The 21,417-nt window shown below is 35.2% G+C and overlaps 2 protein-coding genes across 4 annotated transcripts in view; one reads left to right on the top strand and one right to left on the bottom strand.

Annotated features, from left to right (window-relative positions):
• LOC136252093 (ataxin-10-like) overlaps nt 1-14,271 on the top strand; it is a 30,034-nt gene extending 15,763 nt beyond the window's left edge. For 2 of the 3 annotated variants that reach the window (XM_066044456.1, XM_066044458.1), the window contains exons 4-11: nt 4,007-4,093; nt 5,798-5,878; nt 6,712-6,792; nt 8,431-8,720; nt 12,202-12,380; nt 12,624-12,824; nt 13,047-13,110; nt 13,927-14,271. In XM_066044456.1, coding sequence (XP_065900528.1) covers nt 4,007-4,093; nt 5,798-5,878; nt 6,712-6,792; nt 8,431-8,720; nt 12,202-12,380; nt 12,624-12,824; nt 13,047-13,110; nt 13,927-14,093 — 1,150 coding nt within the window. In that variant the 3' untranslated portion in view covers nt 14,094-14,271. The remainder of the gene's footprint in view (nt 1-4,006; nt 4,094-5,797; nt 5,879-6,711; nt 6,793-8,430; nt 8,721-12,201; nt 12,381-12,623; nt 12,825-13,046; nt 13,111-13,926) is intronic. The other variant, XM_066044457.1, reaches the window with a different exon arrangement.
• Nucleotides 14,098-18,415, bottom strand: LOC136252095 (protein Wnt-7b-like). Its single transcript, XM_066044461.1, has 4 exons — nt 17,333-18,415; nt 16,802-17,058; nt 15,919-16,178; nt 14,098-14,894 (listed from the first exon to the last, which is right to left on the bottom strand). The coding sequence occupies exons 1-4, from the start codon at nt 17,383-17,385 to the stop codon at nt 14,439-14,441; spliced, it is 1,026 nt and encodes a 341-aa protein (XP_065900533.1). The 5' UTR covers nt 17,386-18,415; the 3' UTR covers nt 14,098-14,438.
• Between the last annotated feature and the right edge of the window lie 3,002 nt (nt 18,416-21,417).

Genomic DNA, 21,417 nt, shown 5'->3' with positions numbered 1-21,417 from the left:
TAATCAGACTGTAATTAAGTACTGACATACGCCAGTGGAATGTATATTTGTAGTCTTCTGGTGACATGTAGTATTAATAATTTTATGTGTATAGTACCTCTGTGGTGAAATGTGATTTTCAAGCTTAATGGTTAAACAGCATTTGAGAATCTGATGGCTGTTTAGTTTCTTATCTATATTCTTGTCCGCCATGTTTTCAAGTTTTGTGTTGCTGTGGTTAAGTGTTACCACTGCTGTGTAATTCTGTTTAATGCAATTGTAAGTTTTATGGAGTGTAACTAAGTCAAGCACTACCATTGCATGTCGATCAACAATAAATTTCAAAATGTAATCAAAAACATCTGTGCAAACTCTCTTAGCAACTTAGCTCATATAGATGCACATCGCTATATGTGTGTGTGTGTGTGTTGCAGTACTGGACATGAGTAAAATTATACTGTGAAACTTCATTGATGTACTCTCCAGCTTTAGACGTGTGAGAAGATTATACTATGAGCCAGAATCTACTATATTAAGAGCATCCCATGTAGATCAGCCACTCTGGGGCCTGCAAATAGTTCGTAATAAGGAAGTCTTATCATGTTTATCTTAGCTACGCATAATTGGGACCTACTTGACATGGCAACAATAACAGGGCGGTCTTATTAAGGAGGTAGCCACTATGTGACATTCGCTGTTACTGCTTTGATAGGATGTTAGGAGTGTATTCAGATTTAATGATAGACTGAAATTCAACTGCAGAAAATATGTTCCTCTGTAGTATGGTCACCTGCTTCCTTAATAATCTCCAGATTTGTCTTCTGTGTGTACACAATATCCTGTATACTGTTGTGTGCTTCTACTGTTTTAGTAAGGTCAGTAAAGCCTGTATTTATCTGATTTCTGCATTTGTAAATATGGTCGGTTACCATGGAGTTGAAATCAGCCAGCTTAATAATTCCCAAGTATGTTACCTGTGCACATAGTGACCTGTGTATTACAGCCAACTGTTTAATAATAAGCCTTAGGTGTCACTGGGATAGTTACAGAAGTCTCATGGGTAGGTAGTGTATGCATTAAGTGCAGTGATCCATCTAACCAGAATAGCTTCTGTGTTGTCCACAAGCTCTTCACTGAAATGGTTTCTTATTACCAGTCTCATGTAAATACTTAATCACAGTACAATGTTATGTTGGTATTTTGTTATTAGCTCGTCACCTCATTTGTATGTGGGCGTGCCTTGAGAAGCATGTATAACCACCATGTAATCATGCTTCATTCTCAGAAAAGAAGTCTTTGTTAGTTTTGTTCTGTCCTTAGCAGGGTCATATGACTAATATTTCTCAAGAAAAATGTGAAATACCTTCTTTGTTGAAATGTACACAAACAGGCTATTCCTCAATTGTTAAAGTAAATCACAACAGGAAATGAATGAAATGTTCTCTGCAGTGTATGTATGTGTACAGTATGTATGTTTAGTGTGTGTGTTTAGCCATACATGATCACTGTTGTAGCTTCTTGTCCATTAGAGCATGTCTCAATGATGTGATAAGTTGCATATGATATTTGTCAGTAACTAATTTGTCATAGTCCACATAAAAATTATGCTCCCTTTATGAATTCCTGCAGTGAAATACAAACTGATGTAATGCCCACAAATTCTTGATGGTGACACTGTTACAGTACTGCATACTAACCCATTTCTAAATTTGTAGAGTAGGCTTTTGAAGTGCTTGATTTTTTGTTTGTTTTTTGCTGGTGGACAGTAGCTAAATAGATGCCCATGTGTTAATTAAGAATGACATAATATTATTATCTTTATCGATGGCATTCAAGTTTCATCTTAGCAAGCGAAATGAATGCAATATGGACAGACTGTAATTGTGAAACACAAAGTGATTGTCCATGTGCATATGACATTTACTACATGTTGTGTGTTTACGTATGCAATATGGATCAAAGTATGCACATAGGTCACTCTCTTAATATGGTCACCTCAAATTGAAGCTACTATTTTTGATCCCTTAATTTTCCTATTAATGATGATTTATCACCAGGCATTTAGTAGATAGCTAGTTGACACAATGGATGGAATTGTTAGCTTGCTATACAACACATTTCAATTAGGAACTGTTCTACTGTATGTACGCACATGACCTGTCTCTAGTCGAGCATATACACTATTCATCACCATTGTCAAAGTATGTACATCATCCCACAAATGCTTGCATTATACACAAAGCAATCTGTGACATTATGTATTGCTCAGCTACTTGAGATGCAGCAATAATTACTAAACTGTTAAATTCCCACTTGCCATAAAGCCATATGCAAGTACACATACTTTATGCTCATTATGTAAAAGTCGTTGTGTATTATTGCATAATAAAATTGAATAATTGTGACTTATCTTCCACTAAATTACCTGTAAGGATATTGTATCATATGCTTTGATCAGTGAATTGTCTTCCCAGTATCAGACATACTTGTCATGTCATGAAACAATTGTACTACAACCTGGCCATCTGTGTTAGAAGGTTACCTTTCTTTAGTACAGTTCCTAATAGGTATGTAATTTGTAAGGTATGGTATGCAGCTAGTATGGCCACTAATGTTTGGTTCAATGGTGACAGTTATAAGCAAGTTTCACCGCATTAACTTCTAATCAATTGCAAACAACAATAATGATAGAAAGCAAATTGCTGGCACGTGAAGGGATTTGTGCTTACAATCCCATCTCTTCCTTCTCTAGAATGACTATCTAATTATGCTTAATGTATTTTACTGCATTGATTTGTTTGGCTTGGCATACATGTTCACATTTGTATATGCATTTGAATCTGTTAACTTGTGCCAGCAGTCAAAAGGTTTTGATTCTTTCTTGTGTTAAACAAGCAAACGTAACTACAATGATAATTTTTGTGGTTAATTACAGATATATTTATTGCAGGTACCGTACACTGGTAAAACATGGCAATAGAGACAAACACTCAAAAAGAAAATTAAGTGAATAAAGATACTAGAAATGAACCACTATCAATACTCCTTCATATCAATAATATATACTTTACTAACAGTCACTTTTGGGTACTATCTGTGTTTTCCTGTTGTGGTATGGTTTCTTTTCTACTAGTTTTGGAAATGTCCAGCTGGAAAATGATCTGGCCGTTTGCCTACCATCTGTATTAACCTAAGTTTCTGGGGTTGGTGCTTCTAACTAGAATTTTTACAGTGCATAATTTCCTCAAATAACTGTGTAACATAACGCTACCTTATTATAGTGATCCTGTCCAATAGGTTATGCTGCATAGTTCAATAATATAATTTTATGATCTCATGAATAAGCCTACTATGCAAGTCTGGTCTCATAAAAGAGTGGTCCTATATTAAAGCTTAGAAAAATATGGTAGAATTTTCCTCAGTATAAACTTTTATGTCTTACAAACTGCAAAGCCACAAATTGTCTTTATCCATAAAAAAATTGCCCTTATAAGTGTTTGTTTTAAACTATGGATTTTAAACATTAAATTTTGAGCTGTTTCATATTTTACATACTCAATTTGACTTTTGCCCTATAACAACATATGGGTTTAAGTTTTGACATCAGTAACTGAGCTCACGTATTCACGGCATATCTGTGTTGTGTAAGCATGTCATTGATACAAATAGAGATGTTTGCAATTAAGCAATTAAAATATGAGAGCACTTGTTTACTTAGTTATATTTCCAATTTACTTAAGTGGTTCAATTTTTTACCAATTGGTGGTGACATGACGAAATATGATATCATTTTCTGTGAAATTACGTCAAAGATTTGTATATGATATTCATGTTTTACTACACATGTAGTTTGAGCTGTTACAGAATGATTTGTTTGCTTCCTCTACTTTTCATAATTGAATTTCTTGAAATGTGCATTAATATAGTTGTCACATAGACAATGCTATGTAATTTTTATTGCACCATGTGTAATTTCAACAAGCTGTCAATAGCCTGTCTGTATTGGAATGATATTTTTCAACCACAGCAAATTGCTCTCTGAAGAATCTACAGCTGTGTCTGAAATGTGCTATATGATAGCACATAACTGCACTCTACATCATGTGGACAACATGTAAGTTCATTATGCTGTGTTCAATTTACTGGGTTATCAACAGGTTGCCTATTATAGCAAATTTTGCAGTCACTGTGTCTGACTGGGCTGTTATTCGTGACTGATTATAGAGCCATCTGTATGCTGTAAGCCACACCGGAACACAATTTGCAATTTGTTGTTGGCAACTGCAGCACTGTAAACTCACACAAGTGTTAATTTGATTTAATCCTACTATGTGGGCATTGACTGTCTCACTAAACTGTATGACTTTACATTTTTGCAGCATTCTCTTGTAGAGTTTATGTACACAATAATTCTAGTGGATTAAACTAGAACAAGTTTTGTTTTATTCAAGTTTCAGATAGCTGAGACGATTATTTCATGTGTCAGTTAGGGCAATTCATTACTTGTGATCAATATGCTGTGTTGATGTTTCAGCAAGGTTGTGTACAGTTGTAAGAAGCTGGAACTAAATTAAGATGGCTTTAGTTCACAAGTGATCATCACCCACTACTTCTATTGAATAGTCCGTGGGCTAATTATAATGTTCTAGTTGAATAGTACAAATTGGCCATGTTACATATATAGATTTCTATCTCAGGCAAGTACCTCTTGAATATTCCATTTTATTGAATAGAATGAATCCTTAGATTGAACTCTTATGTTATCATCATGTACAAAGTCATTACTTTTCTTACCAATGAAACAACAATTTTGCATTTTTGTTAATTGTGTTGCTAGGGTATAGTTACAGCTACATTCTCATTTACATGTGTTCGTACTGTCAGTTACTTGGAAAGTGCCTTCACTGTCAACTTTTTTATGCATGTTTACCGCATAAAAGTGTTTTTTATGTTGTTGGGAAAGAATTTCAAGTCAGCTACTTGCCTACATGTTAACGAATTGGCCCACTTAATAATATAAAACTAGTTATATTTATTTTGTAACCTTTAGTAGTTGTGGGCATGTAGTAACTGTGTAGTGATCTCATGCATCCTAAGATAAACATGGTAAGTTGCAGTTTCAGTTGTTTTTTGTTATTCACTTGCCAAATTCAATTTTTTAGTTAACATTGCTATAGTAAACATTAACTATAGTTTTAGTCTGTATTTACATATGTATTATTAAACATACACACATACACACATTATGTGTCATGTACATACATACATACATACGTACATACCATATGTTTGTTGTATTTTCAGATACACTGTACTATTGCAGTGTTTTTCTGTAGTTAATTACATGAGTCGTCAGTATCTAGGACTTCCGTTAAACTCAGTTTAATTGTCTCTAAATTAACTTTAAGTACTAGTGAAAGTTGAGCCTGGAATTAATCTGTTAAAGAGATTTGTATAGAGTTTCCCAACGTGTAATTGGTCCCTGAATTTGGCGAATGGTGTGGCATTACACATGAATATCTCCATGACGACGTGTAATTTTATCTTGAAAGAATGCGGCTGGTGGCTCCAGTGTTTATTAGCTAGCATGCCATTTAAGTCAGTGTAGTGTTAGTATATGTCCTTGTGTCTAACAGTGTAATACATCCTGGTAGAAATAGCAAGTGGCACATTTAATACAACAATTTGGTGGTTTCAACTGGTAAAGTACTGCTTTTAAAGATTTCAAACAATTTACAGTCTGTGGAAGCTCAGCTATATATGTAAAAAGCAGAATATTGTACTGTGCAGTATCTTATAAATTATTTTTACTCTGCAGGAAGAACTTGTGTTCTAATGAAGAACTTACAGACATTTTATGGTCCCAGATATTAACAAGTAAAGCCGAGTTGGAATGGGGGTAAGATATGCTATTATCTAACCAAGTCACTGTTTACTAGCTAACTTAATGTACATACCATATAACTACCTCTAAATTGAAAGTATTGAAACCACACTGACGTGAAATCTCTTTTGTGCAACAATTCTGAATTCTCTTGAGTGCTACGTTCCCATGGTGATAGGGATTCCTTCAGCAATAACATTCCACTTGTTATTGCATTGAGATTATGTCATTATTGTCGTGTATGACACTTCACTGGGCAGTTCTTTCACACGACGGCTATATCTGCAGCTTCATAATTCCAAATAGCAGAAATATCTTTGTACAGATATTGCATGCTTCTAAAGAATTGTATGGTAATATCCTATAAAGATATCTATGAATTTAACATTAGCTTCACTAATATATACTTGATAAGTAGGTTCTGTACTGTACACAAAATGCCACTGTATGAAGAGCACGCATGGAATAAATTGTACAGAAGACATGATTCTGCATTTGTAGCTGTTGCAAAAATGATAGAATATTTTTGAGTAATAGATGTGTTATCCATTGCTTGCCTGATGTAATACATGGATAGAGTATTTTTTAAACAAACAGATTCCCTTCTGACAAAGGTGAAGTTATATTATATCTCTCTAAGTGTTTGTTAGATCTTGAGTTGTTTCTGGCTGTCATATGGTTAAATCCTTAGGCATTGTTATGTACACTACCTGAAATGGGATAGCGCAATAAATTCCTAATTTTCAGTATGTAAGTGTTGACTCTGTGTATGGTAATACTCAGTTACTGTATGTAGATATCGGTTACATCATTGTGATTATAAAGGCATGCTTTATTATTCAATTTAGGCTGCTGTTGTTGGAGCAAGCTATTACAAGCGGATTTATTGGAACTATTTATTTAGCTCTTGAATCTCGCAATAGTCAACTGTAAGACCTCCCTGTTTACATATAAGGATTACATACCATCATAATTGTGTTTACACTACTGGGAATATAAGGGGACTTAATACATATGTGTTACATTAATAAATTCTATAACTGTTTCGTGCCCTTCAGTCAAATTGACTGACAAGTCGGTAATTTAATCATTGTGTTAATTGATTTTTACCATTTAAGGAATTTCCAATTAAATCCCAGTGTCTGTGCATGTTTTGCTACAAGTATTGTTCAATATACCTTGGGGGGCCAATTAAAACTGTTGCCATGTTTAAATACTACAATCATTGTGTAATGATCTCTGTAATGTAACCTAATTAAGAAGCCGACCACCCAATTGCCTGTGGCACCTTCTTTAATTTTTCCTAATAGCGTCACATGAAAGTTGTAGGAAAGTTTTGTAGCGAAAGTCACCGTAGCCATCACCAATGCTTGGTGAATGTCACCATAACAGCCAGGTTATGATCAATACTACTTATGTCCACTTCAAAGGAAAAGAATAATACATATTTTATGAAGAACACATTAGCATTGCTTTTATCTACTACTCAAAAAGTGACTTAATACGTATTTGTAGAAACCATGTACACTTGAAGTATTAACCACAATTTGGTGAAACAAAACCGAAGTTATCACACTTAAAAACACAAGGCTAATGCTTTTCTGTAGCTGTATTCATATCTCCTGAAGCCTTTAAGCTACATGCATAATTCAATAACTGCTTACATGTTATCAAAACATCACTTTAAAATCTGGTTATCCAGCTGATACTATTATATATACAGGCCCTGTACATTTGCCAGTCAGCCTGAAGTGGTGAGTTCTAATTATATCATTAGCCAATGTATTAACCATACCACTTCTGCATGCTTGAGTACTCAGCCTTACACCAGTGGTAAATCTTTTAATGGTTCACCATTAAAATTGCTATGGCAACAGTAGATATATTTGCAGGTCTTGCTAATGGTTATGTGTTAGGATTTTAAAATATTTTGACAAGCAAGTTTAGATGGGAAAGTGGCAAGCTAGAGGTTGAAAGTGTTTTTGTAGGGTGGTATGTGGGTTGCCAAGAAGTCTCTTAACTGTTCAATGAATTTGTTTCCAATGGTTGTCAAGCAGTTAGTACATACCATAACATGCCAGGAAGTTTAGGGAAAATTTTATCAAGAGATTTTGGCAATGTGCACGTGTGTATAGTTAAAGTATACACTGTTGATGATTTTTTCTCTGCTAGTTATATACTTGTACATCACATAAAATATATCTCACCCCCAATTTCCCATGTATTATTTGGATGTGCGTATACAGCTATAACGAATAATGGGTGTGATAACATGTGTATGTGTACGTACATAAGTATTCTCTTTAAAAAGTTTTGATCCAAAATTATTTGTATATTTATTGGATGCTTTGTGTTTACTGTTTACTTAATAAACACAGAGGCTGCGTAGTGCATGGTTTAAGTGGACTCTGACTCATATTAATTTCACTGCACTGCAAATCATATTAAATTAGTACTTGACGTAGTGATTGTTACTTGTATGAGTAATACAATACTTACCGACCCTAATAACATTATGTCTACTTGGAGTATGAAGTTCACAGTACTTTCTGTTTTGTAATGTGTAGTCATTTGACTTTACTGGAAGTTGTACTGGACAAGATTGGTGATAGCAACTCGTGTGCACTACCTGAAGAGTTACCTGAAGGAAATAAGCTTTGCTACGTGGATGCTGGTGACGTGATGTTTTTAGCAAAACAGTTTGAGAAGTGTGCAGCGGCAAATAGTGACATGAACGAAATTAACAAAAACTATAAAATTTTAATGTCATTACTTCATTTGTTAAACTCACTGTCACTTCAGCTTAACAATCTTAAGCTGCTCCAACAGTTTCCACAGTTGTTAGAGAGTGCTGCTGGTAGGTTGAGTAAAACTGTTAAAGATGACATGTTGTGTGCTTAGATTGTAAGATTGTATAATTGTACTTATCCATAATTGATCTCAGCCTGTAGCTAGAATTCTGTTTATGTCTGTTAATACACACTATATAGAAAGAAAGAAGAGCCCATCTATGGAAACTGTCAGTAGCAAATAAGTAAATAAGTAGTTAAAAATAGTAATGTATACTGCAAATGGGTCGAGGTGGAACAGTTTCACAGATTGTCATTAAACCACAGAACTTTTACTGTGAATATAGTAGAACCCAGCTGCCCATGCGCTTGATCACACGAAGGTCAATGCTTGTGAATTTCAAAAATAAATAAGTAAAAGCTTCAATAGTTTTCCAGTGAATTATGCAGCTTACCACATCCATGAAACTGTTCCATTGTGAGCTATTCACCATGTGTGTACTGTCAAATTTTATGCTTGCTACGTATTTTGCTAAAGTAATTCATCACATTACTACATTTTCATGTAAGTTTGAACTGTTTTTACATGTGTGTGCCCATAGACAGCCTGCAATGTGTGCCCATAGCCAGCCTGCAATGTGTGCCCATAGCCAGCCTGCAATGTGTGCCCATAGCCAGCCTGCAATGTGTGCCCATAGCCAGCCTGCAATGCGCGTTGCATGTCATGCAAATTGAACCTTATGTTTTAGGTTGTTGTTGTTGTTACAGAACTTAGTACTAGTGTATTGCAGAATAAAGTACGCAACCTGTGTGACTGATGTCAACATTTCTGCTAGTCCACTAACAACAAGTCTGTTATTATCCAACTACTAAATTACCAACGCTTTGCTGGACAGGTGTCTTCCTAGTGTGGGTCACTCATTCAGGAACTTTGAAGATGACCAGTTTTGATCAATGACCTATTAAGTAATGGTAACCTGTTTGGATCAGGTTTCGTTATACTTCCTGCTAAAGTGTAGATGCTATGGGTATTGTCTTGGTGCCATGGTATTGTAACCACGCACTAAAGAGTTGGTATGTTAGGAATAATGCTATCCGCTATGAGAAAATAGTTGTTGGTTAGGGTGGAGCAAACACTTGTATGTCACTATCTACAGCAGATCTAGAGAAGCCATGTTACAACAGCATGTTGCACTTGCCCTGTAGCACATTGAGATACCATAAGTGTTGACTATTTGTTGTTTCTTTAACAGACAAAATCTTGAGGTTGTGTTTTCTCATTTAAACTAACTAACGCATGCTGGCAATGACGCTATGAATACAGCATACTCTCCTGTATTGTGCCTTGTGCTAACTAACTATATTATATCCTATCCATGGGGGAGGCAATGGGTATAATTGTCTTAATGTAAGTACTTTGGGTTATTCAGTACTATTATTGAAGAGTGATACTTTATTACTTATCATTTATATAGCTTCATCCTAAAATGATATGGCCAATGTTTTTCTTTACATCTACACTAATACTCAGCTCAGGTGTCTCAAGTTCTGCAATGAAATCCATTTCGAGTAGTGTTGATTGTGTGTCTTTTTTAGGAGGCTTTAATTGTGTTAGCCTTCTTCTCATGCCATTCCTTGATGCCAGCATCTTATGCATGTGTGAGAGTATCTGGGTGTATTGACCTGTTGGTACACACCTGTTAGTTTAGTGGTGATATTTCATGTGACAATCGTTCACCCGCCCGCATACCTGATGGGATGTTGAGCATTTGATTTTTACCTGGTTGGCCTACCCTACGTATTGCTGTAGTTATAACCATTTGGTGTTTTACATGTGGGATCATACACATCAACTTCCTGATACATTTTTATAACTCCTACTGTCTTAGAGTCTCTTACTATTTGTTCACTGGCTGGCTCTAAAGCGTATCATCTTAGAAAATGTGCGAGTAGACTCTTTAGGCTAATTATAATACATTCCATTCTGTGGAAGTGACAACTTGAAAAGAGAGAGGTAACAAGAGGTCATGTTATTGTTGAGAGGAAGCTAGTGAATGTTCCCAGAAACCTGAGCATCATTTATGTGAGTGATGAATAAACCAGCATGTTGATCTATTCTTAACAATTTCATGAAAAACACTTAAATGTTGCATTTAGAGGTACAGGATATTTAGTGATTGTAAATTTCCTAGCCATTTTTTTGGAAACAGCTAGTGTCATGTGATTGACTTAGTAATTCTATTTCTGAGATTCCCAGAAGCCTCTATTTCTCACCTATTCAACGATACGTGGTTGTAAAATGATTACACGTCGCATAGTTAAGAATTGGTTAGGCTTACTAGCACCTTGCATTTAACCGTTTCCTATTGACTGCTTATAATTAATTGAAAACTATTATCTTTTGTTTTCCTTCAATAGAAACCATAGCTTGTCCCTTGTAGCAAAAATGTGAAGTTGCAAAATTTTTTCTTGAACATGTCATAGTACCATAATCTTTAGTGAAGCCGTGAGACAAGCAGTATTCTCATACGCCAGTCGGTTTTCCCTGAGTTTCAAGTTTCAGTTTACCTGACAGAGGATATACAGGGTATTTTAATTGTAAACAATTTATTCATGTCATAGTGTGGGTAGTTATCCAATGTTTAGTAATATACAAATGTTTATTTTTGTTGATTACATAATATCGTGTAACATACTTTGCACTGCAAATTCCCCTATTTGCACTACCTTAAATTACTTTATTACTTGTCAGATGTTTTATTCTTGTCTAACAATGTAATAATTGCAATAAATAACATAGTTAGGATGTGCACAGTTAAACACTTGATATACTGCAGCTGGATATACTAACTAACAGTATTCTTGTAGCCACACACCTACGTACTTGGCTTCATCAGCTGGTCTTTTGTTTTACTGCATTTGTCTTGATGAAAAGTTTTTCCACTTAGTTAAGTGTGATGGTTGAGGGTTCTGTTGACACTTTGTCAAAACAATGCCACCGCATGGCTTGCACGGTCACTTAAACAATTCAATTGTGTGCTGTGTAGTGCTATATTTGATTTATACTTTTGTTGTGTCATCTTGCCAGTCATATGCGGTAGAACTTGGCTACTGATTTAAAGAAAGAGTCTCTGCAATTAATGTTGCTTCCAATTGACTTAGTTTAGAGTTCTTGGTACCTGGCAGTATGCCTTATATATGCTTCAGCTCACAATAACAGTCATCATGATTATTTAAATAGACATAATGTTACTTTCTGTTACTTACATGCAAAGGTAGTATCAGATAACACTGCTGCTTGAAACTGTTCCCATTAGCTTCCATATATAGTATGTGTGTGTGATCATCAAGTTGGTAACCGCTAACAAATTTACTTCCTGACTATTGTATTATCAAATATGTTGTAAGCATACAAGAAGTATGTTAGCTGTAATGCTCGTAACTGTTTGTGGTGGAGGGAAGTGGATTGGTTGTAACTATGCTACAGGCTAATAGTAGATTATATCATTTTAATTGGTTACATAAGCAATGATCATATCTCCTTAACAGGATTGCTGCAGACACTGTGTGTCCAGGATGGGACAGCTGATTCTGCACAGAACAAAACTAATCTTCGAGATGTCACTGTATTAAGGGATGATTTCGATTATCCTCTGTTTGGTTTGAAGAAAAATTTAGTGAGGCTATTAGGAAACCTTTGCTATGGTGATCGTAGCAACCAAGACAAAGTAAGTTTGTGTGTATACACAGCTGTATAATCTAAGGTAAGTGGTAACAACGTCTCATTAACAAGCTTACGTCTTTGGTTGTGAATTTTGTGTTGATATGTACATATGCCATGTTTATAGGTATCATTATGTTCTGTTTATTATTTAATAGTGGTATGCAAGTGCACTGTATTAATTATAGCATTATGTGGTTTCAGCTGTCGGCTAGTAAACATGTTGTATTGTTGACATAACACCTTCTAGTTAACTGTCTTCTCAAGTACCAGTATTGTCAGTGTGGCTGATGTAATTGTGTTAGCTCAAGTACCAAAAGTGGCAGCCCCTTCCTTGGGATGTGGTATATCTCAATATTATTACATAACCGAACGTAACAGCTGTTTTGTCAAGTGTTACCATACAAAAGATGATCCAGTTTGCACACAGGAATGCTCATTACACACTATGGTATATACTGTACCAGTGAATTAGTTTATAAATGATTAGCATAAGTTGTAACTAAGGGTGAAACTTAGAAGAAATTCCTTTCCATATGCAGAACTCATCTATCATGTACAATGTAAATATGGAAAGCAACATAAAAAAGAGTTACTTTTCATGTTTTATTGATGTGGTTGGAAGTGGGTTTGACTTATAGTTTGTCGGGCATGCCGACTTTCTTTTTACCAGATACGCGAGTGTGGTGCAATCATGCTGCTTCTAAACCAGTGTAGCATTGATGATTCTAATCCATGTATCCTTTCTATACAAACTATTTTAAAAAACTAAAATATCTGAAATTCATATTGTTGGCTTTGCTTTGTGTCCAATTTGCACTCCATGTTGTGTTTACACAGCTTTGATATATTGTTTTATAATTTGGAATGACTGCTCAATAATAATGAATAATACACTTCTCAAATTCAGTAACGTACTGGTACACTCTTTGTTAACTAGCATGGAAGTAAATTTTATTACTGGTGTATGTGTATGTGTGGGTAGTTGTGGTTGTAAATGTATTCATATGACACTTAAGCGATGACGTATTATTGTGTATATGCTTATGCTTTTGGTTATACTTACGGATTTCAACGTTATAAGTTGATTTTATGCTATTTCTTGTATCTTGGCAACCAAGCTGTATGGAATAAGTTATAATGTAAATGTATGTGCTTATCATGTCAGACCATACTGTTTATAGGAAGCTGTGTGTTCCTATCTTTTTGGTAGTATATAAACAGTTAAGTTGTACTTAACACCATAGAGCTGCTACGATCTCACCTGACCGAAATTAGTCATCTTCCATGTTTATAATTATGAAGTGTAAATTATACAAATGTATGCTCGCTAATTAAGTTAGCAAAACTAACTTAAGCTTGTGTGAAAGGTTCAACCACTTTACTAATTAGATTATCATATTATGGCATAATCGGTTTTGGGGTTTTCCACACTACTTCGGATGTTAAAACCATTAGAAATTTGTTAATGCCCCATGCATTATCTTTGATGGCTCTGTTACTATCTGGTTCAGAAAATGTTTCCATCCTTAATTGATGTGTACGTACCTCAGACATTCAACAGTGGACCATTTGGGCTGTGAGAAATATTTGCCATGACAATGAAGAAAACCAGAAAATGATCAAGTCACTTGAAAATCATGGTTTGACCAATGACACACCTGTAATGGGATTACAAGTGGAAGTCGGAGATGATGGTAAACTAAAAGCTAAACGTTGACAACTTTAATATTTGTTTAAAACGATAATAAAACATACACCGGAGATGTACAGCATTAAAATTTTACAACAGCAAACAAAATGTGTTAACTATACAAGACATTATAACAAATAACAGATAATTACTATGTGTCTGTATTGAAGTTTTACATTCTTGAAATAAATGCATTAAAAATTTACATACTAGATAAAATAATTAATCTATTAATGTTGAGTGACATGTTGCTTTGTTATATACAGTTTAGATAAAATCATGTTTTATTTGGCATGGCACAGGCAGAGTTTAGGGAGTCATCTGGGGATACGTATAAATAAATATTATTTGAGTAGCTTTGTAGTGGTCTAATTACTTGCATTTGTGTTCTTCCACCTTCACTTCACATGTGTCACACACAACTCGGCAACACCACTCAAAATTACAGTTGCATGTCTTTTGTTGTGTTACTGTTCTTGTTTTGTGTCCTCTTCCACAGCAAAGGTTGTCACAAGAGTCTGGTGCACCTTTAACCATTGTGCATGATCTGCCTGACACTCCGTGGACTAGATATTCATCATTACGTTCACAATAGTCTAGTGATCTGGAGAAGTGGATCATCTTCGACTGGTCTACTTTTTCTTTTGTTTCATTGTCTTGTATCAATAGTGGTATTGCTGATGTACGAACAATAGACACGTGTGCACTTTTCTCGTACTTTTCCCTCAAGATCTCAACAACTTTGTCCATATCGGGTAACTGCCATTTACAAGAATCACACTTTACACCAGCACACTCACACGATTTCCTCATGTGATCAAGTACAGCCTATAATTGTTAAAAAAAGGAAAACATCATAAATCACTTGTTTATTTTTTACTCATGAAGGGAGTTAAAAACATACAAGGAAACACTAAAAATATTAGAAGTGACATGTTGTGTTTAGAGAATGCATTGAGTCATGATAAATGTACAGAAAGCCATTGAAGAACTGCACTTATAGAACAAAACTTCTACTTCACTGGGAAGGTGATATTTCTTCAATAGGTGGAATTTTTCCAATAAATTACTCTTAACATCATTCCCTATAGCCACGGTAATATGAAACCTCTTACACTGTTGTTTGAAGGCTGGGTCATGTACGTAAACAACCTTAACTCTATTTGAGCAACAAAGTCAGACAGATTGTTAAGGTGTTTATTGCTAGTGCAAAACTGTTAAGCTACACTTTAAAGGTTGAAGTTTACCAGTCAGCAAACCGCCTTGACACAGAACTGGGCAAGCACTGAACTGTGTAATCTACTATAATAAGTTTTCAAGCACAGAAATGTAATTTAATATAAAGACAGTTGTATTTGGTAGGAGGTATTTGTCACACATATAGTACTAACAGGGAGTTCTGTGGACTAACTTTTGACTCGGTTATAGACTTCAATTTATTGACTAGCAGAGGCTTTGGGTAACAAATTCCAAGCAACAGGTATCCCACACTTGCACCACATACCTACACAAGCACTCTAGTAAATTCTATTAACATGCAAAGTATGTGACAAAGCCAGCATTGCTTTGAAAGCCTTTTATAGCATTAATAACTTAAAATTTAAAATACTATTAAAGGTTGATGAGAGATATTTTTATATTTTTGCTGAAGTTAAATGGTATACCAAAGGAAGTTCTAAAACCATATCTTTCCTTGTGTTGAAAGGAGTAAAGCAAGTGGGTGGCTACCATGTGCTTGGGTTTCACGAGACATTCCTAAAATTCGCTATTTCACTTTAATGTTGACTATACTCAATGCTTCTCTTTGTATGATGATAAACATGTCAAAGACAGTGATCTATACAGTACTTACCAAGCGGCCTATCTCGCTGTTGCGATGAACAAAAGTCTTGAACTTCACGTTTTCATTATCCACTCTGCTATCCATAAATTGTTTGGCAAACAAAATGCTGTAGTGAATGTCAGGTGAACATCCAAACCATTTTTGTCCTTCAGGTAGCAACGATCTATCCAGAGTAGCACACTTAGCATTATCTTCAGTGAGCCTGTCTGCAATGGTGTGAACAACTGCTGCAGATGTTAGTGCGTACACAAATGCTGCTTCTCTGGTTTCTGAAACAAGAAACAGGTTTTCTAAATCAAATGGTTGCCACAATTTATTCTCACTATGCTGTATGTAACTTAATGTACATGGCTCAATTTACAGCAATGCCATTATTAGAAGTATATAGTAACATCTATTCCACAAAAGATAGCGTTACATAATTACATAACTGCCAGCCTAATATGGTCAAAGCTATTATGAATTAAAGATAGTATAATTATCTGAAGGAGTATATAGCACTACAACAGTGATGAACACAGGAATGATGCTAATGAATAGTAGGGGGTCAGGCAGATTCTTTTAAAACAGCCCATCACAGAAATACCTGAGACCTCAAACCTCTGCGGTAAAGACTGTACAAAACCAGATGAAGTCTATCTGTAATCCTTAAGATGGAATACATAAAAAATTAGTTTACTTATCACCCATCACTACAATCCTCAACTGAAAGGACTTCTGAAGCAGTATAATGGACAACTAAAGGCCAAGCAAAGGAAATAAGTGCATAGGTAGACTTTGAGAATATTTTACTAAGCCCTTTTGGTGCTGTTAGATCAAAAACACTGGACAACACAAAAAAATGCATGAAACAAAATTCATACTTTGTGTACACAATGTATTTGCAACTTACCAAGAGTTAAGAACTTTTGTACTGTTGCGAACATAGGTGGATCAATGCCCCGACAAGTCCATTGGTTATGTTTGAAGCTATCGTGACAGTGGTGTTTGAACACCTTCACCGCATACTCAAACATTATGTGAATGATGTTTGGGTTGTCTTTACACAGCCCCTTCTGCACTTCAGTCATTTCTAATCCTGGCACTTGCTGGCACACCACTCCTGCACCAAAAGGACTGGCTGGCTGTATGATCAGTGTGGCTAACAACCTGTTGTAATAAAGATGTAGCTATTATACATATTATGCAAGTGGTCGTACAACACGTCGACAAATGTTTGGCAATGCAGAAAGTGTATAGCTATAGCTAGAACTAGTCTTCGCGGCTCTCCACAGCCGGAGATAAAAAGCCGGGGACAGGATATTTGCTTCCATCGTATGTAGCCTTTTGCAAAGTGAATTGGTACAACGGAAAGTATATGTGGTTACCCTTTCTGCAGAGCAAAACTACGACCCGTATTGCCATCTATCAACACTTGTCTTACCACATAAATTGCAACGAGTAGATGTAGTGAAGAACGGTGGCGGTACAATCCATTGGCGACGTTTGTAGTTGAGTTCGTTAGATAAGACACTCGGGATTTTCCAATCAACTGTTTATGACAATCTCCGAGCTGTTCTTCCTTTTATAGCTAGCTACTGCGTACCGCTTGCATCACGCAGATGTCTTGTCACGTATATGCATGGCTTCTGCATCATGGCCAATCGCCGACGAGTAGCTGTACTGAATTGTTTGTAAATACTCACTGCTTAAACAAAGGTCAATATAGTGCGTAGTTATTCGTTCGTAAGAACATGAACTTAGATTCTTAAGAAATCGTATACTATATCATCAGTAGCTATGTCATATATAATCAGCTGTAGACCTGCATGTGTCTCCTCAGTAGCCGGCCAGAACTTCCACAAGTCAGTAATAATTATTGTAACACAAAGTTAATCATGCGTACATGTTATTTGCAGACTTTGATTGCATACCTCCATCACATGCACGAAAGAAAGTCAATTGGATGTGATTAATGAAAAGACATACATTACTACTTTGTAGGATAGTGTGTAATTGAGTGACGGCCTTAATTGGTACCATTTATAGACACAGTGAGGTTGACCCTTATAGAATTCTCTCTTCCATAAAATCGATTTCATGAAATATGGAGATATGAATATCTTCATAAGGCATATGACTACATAGTCAATCTGATGTCACTATAGTGCATGTCTGCAGGTGTATGGATGTCTTTTGTACTACTACTACATCATATGCACTGTAGCTATATCTTATCAGTACTGTACAAATCCACACAACATTCCATTAGCAATGCATTAAATGGCCACAATTAACATTGGTGGTCACTATGTAATAGCTTGGCCTTATATGACTTCAGAGCTACACAAACTCCTGCACATTTTGTTTATAAGTAATGCCATTAAGATTATACAAGGAACAGAAACAGTAATCCGTGTGGGTGAGATGTAAGTCATCTGTCAAGTAATTAGGACAGCCATGCATGCAGGCTTCAAGTAACAGTAAAATTCATGTTACAAGTTTTCTATACCATGCTCGTGCTTCCTATAACTTTCTTCTGATAATACCACAGCAAGACGTACACTAAAGTTTTATAAGATGATCAAATACGTTTTCACAGAAATGACGTAGCTGCAGTGTAAATTAAAAAGTGGTCAATGCAATGTAGTTTGGTACATTTGGTCTTGTTCTACAGGTGAATAGCAAGACTATAGGTATTTTACAAGCAGAGCCAGTGGTTGTGTAGTTGAAACTTGTGGTTTGTTTGTTTATGACCAAACTACTGTGCATCTGTTATAGCTGAAACTATGTTCAGCTGTGCATGTGCCTTGGTTGACCTGAATTCAGAGAACTCTCACTATGTACTATCTACATGTAAAGACCGACCATGCATAAAAACAGTGTGTGCAGCTGCTGCTGTGTATTCAATAAGACACATCTTCATGCGAATTCACAATAGCTTGCCTGATAGATGTTAACTTAATCGTCAGTCCCTCCTATATAATCTATTTTTGAACCATTTGAATGCATCCACCTACAAAATATAAATTCAATTTCAGTCACTATATTTGGGGATAGCAAGCAACATCCTTCAGCACAAAATTAATGACAAACCTTTTCAGGATAATTGCAATAAAATGGATGCTTAGTTTTCTATCACAAATACATCAAAGCCATATTGTTAATGCCAATAGCATAAGAAACAAGTTCATGCAAGATTGGCTATTAATATCGTTTTAATTTCAATGGTTGTCTGTAATATTGCTCAATCAGAAACATTAAATATGGAAAGATTTTAAAACCCCTAGGAGGGTGAAATTCACTACTTGAATGTGCATGATGGGCAAACGCTAAGGAAACAAAGTGCAAGATATCTCATGATCTTTGTATTCTGTCATGGGAACTAACCAAAAAACAGCAGGTGTAATGGACATCATTTATCTCGTGAAATAATTTCAAGTAGGACGCATCATGATCAAATACTCCTGAATAGATTGTGTATAGTACTCCTTTTGAGTAAACAAAATAAACAAACAATTACAGCAAATACCGAAGTAATTACGACTTCAATACATTTTCAATGTAGGATGAATAGAGATGTGCATTAAATAACAAACTATCGATTGGCTATAGACTTAACAACGATCAGAATTTCAATCACAACATGATAAACAGTTTATACTGCTAACCTGTAGGAATAAAATTTAAACATTCGCTGTTTTGATAAGTGCCAGTCAGTGTAAGACAATACAGATTTAAAAGTTTTCTAAAACTTGACAACTTTTAAAACAATTCTACAAAATGGTGATTTCTATAGTTACAATGCAAAATTATCTGGGTGCATGCTTGCCTTTAATATCAGTCCTGAAACAATAAGCAGAGGAAGTGGTACACTTGTTGTCAAATTTTTTGAATAAAATGAAAATATCTATGGAAACAAGTTTACAGGAATCTGTAGATTAAATTTTACTGAAATGTTGTAAGATTTTATTTCATCAAAAAGATTTAGAATATGCATGAAATATCCTTTAAAAATAGCTAAAATATGTCAATTTAGAACTATACAGCCAAAAACAATGTATCTATAGAGACGCATAACTAATCAAATTCTTTTGATAATTCCCCCCTTATATATGAAACTTCTTTCTGAGAAATTATTTGCCCAAACAAATTTCATATTTCATACATGCATTTTCGTAACTCATATGTACATATTAAAAAAAAAAAATGTTAGCAAACATTAAATTTCCTGAGTGCTAACCTAAAGGCTCTACCTAGCCCACTACAAAGGCTGAGATGGTAGCCAGAAAGGTGGATGCCACAAAAAAAAAAAACCAACACACAGTCATGCATACTATACATATGCTTCCTGACACCCATGAAAGTTCCTGCAGCTAACTGTCTACATTAATGGACTAAAACCGTGCTGCCCTTGCACATACACACTCATATCCGCCAACATATTAATACACATACACATGTACTTTAGCCTCATAATTCATTGCTCTTAGTGAAAGAATAGGAAGACAGGAAGTGTATACTTGACTTAATTTTGATATGTTCAGTTTGTTGGTCAACTTTGAACTCAGGAGGCAACCACCAAGTGTGTGAGACACAAAGTGAGAAATGTATATCTGTGTACTTGATGTGATTAGTGAAGAAAGGCAAAGCCATTTGACAAAGCTGACTATCAGTTTACATTCTGTTTACTGTATTAGTGCTGTAAAATGATCAAATAATGTCAGCACGTGCAAAATAAAAACAAAAAACATCATAAATAGTATTTACAAAAGTGACATGTCACATGTGTAGGCATTCGCACACATACACACACTTTGCTTGGTAAATTTAGCTCTCTGACAGTGGTGAATGCTGATATTGATTTTGAAGTCTGTACAAGTGGTATTTACATAACACAAACACACACAAATATGTTCGTACTTAAATACGTATGCACAACTCATGCACAAACATGCCTGTAGCATAAATAGATCACTACACTATATCTGTCACATATGCATGAATTGTAATTGAACAAATTATTGTATTGCCGACTCAGCTTTAGATAAATTATATAACTTTAAACTACTATATTATTCAGGCATGCTTCCCATGAATAAACCATACAAGTGCTGTCACTGTTATGACAAGATAATTTCATTAGATAATACGTTGAAAGATAAAAGATTTTAGTAGAGTTTTTTGTAACTCTATGCCTGTGCTCATAAGTATCTCATGACAGCATGAAAGACAACAGTGCCATTTAATACAGCTGTGATATGAATATGTAGCAGTTTAACACATGTCAAGAGCTACGTACGCTATAAACATGGAACTTGAAATGAGATCCACAAATGAGTGTCAGAGTGTGCTTGTGAATATCATTAACCTTATGTCAGGTATTTCCTTTATGCATACTGACCTATACTATAGTACAGATACATATTAGGTACTGAAGGAATAAAAATATTATGGTAGCTATGCAAATGTATTGTTTAAATAACTATCTTGTAATACAGTTCACAGCATTAGCAGTTTAGTCTGACC

Source organism: Dysidea avara, chromosome 4 (assembly GCF_963678975.1).
Source record: "Dysidea avara chromosome 4, odDysAvar1.4, whole genome shotgun sequence".
Taxonomy (NCBI): domain Eukaryota; kingdom Metazoa; phylum Porifera; class Demospongiae; order Dictyoceratida; family Dysideidae; genus Dysidea; species Dysidea avara.
The sequence above is the reverse complement of the archived record's forward strand: the minus strand, read 5'-3'. Positions and strand labels throughout refer to the sequence as shown.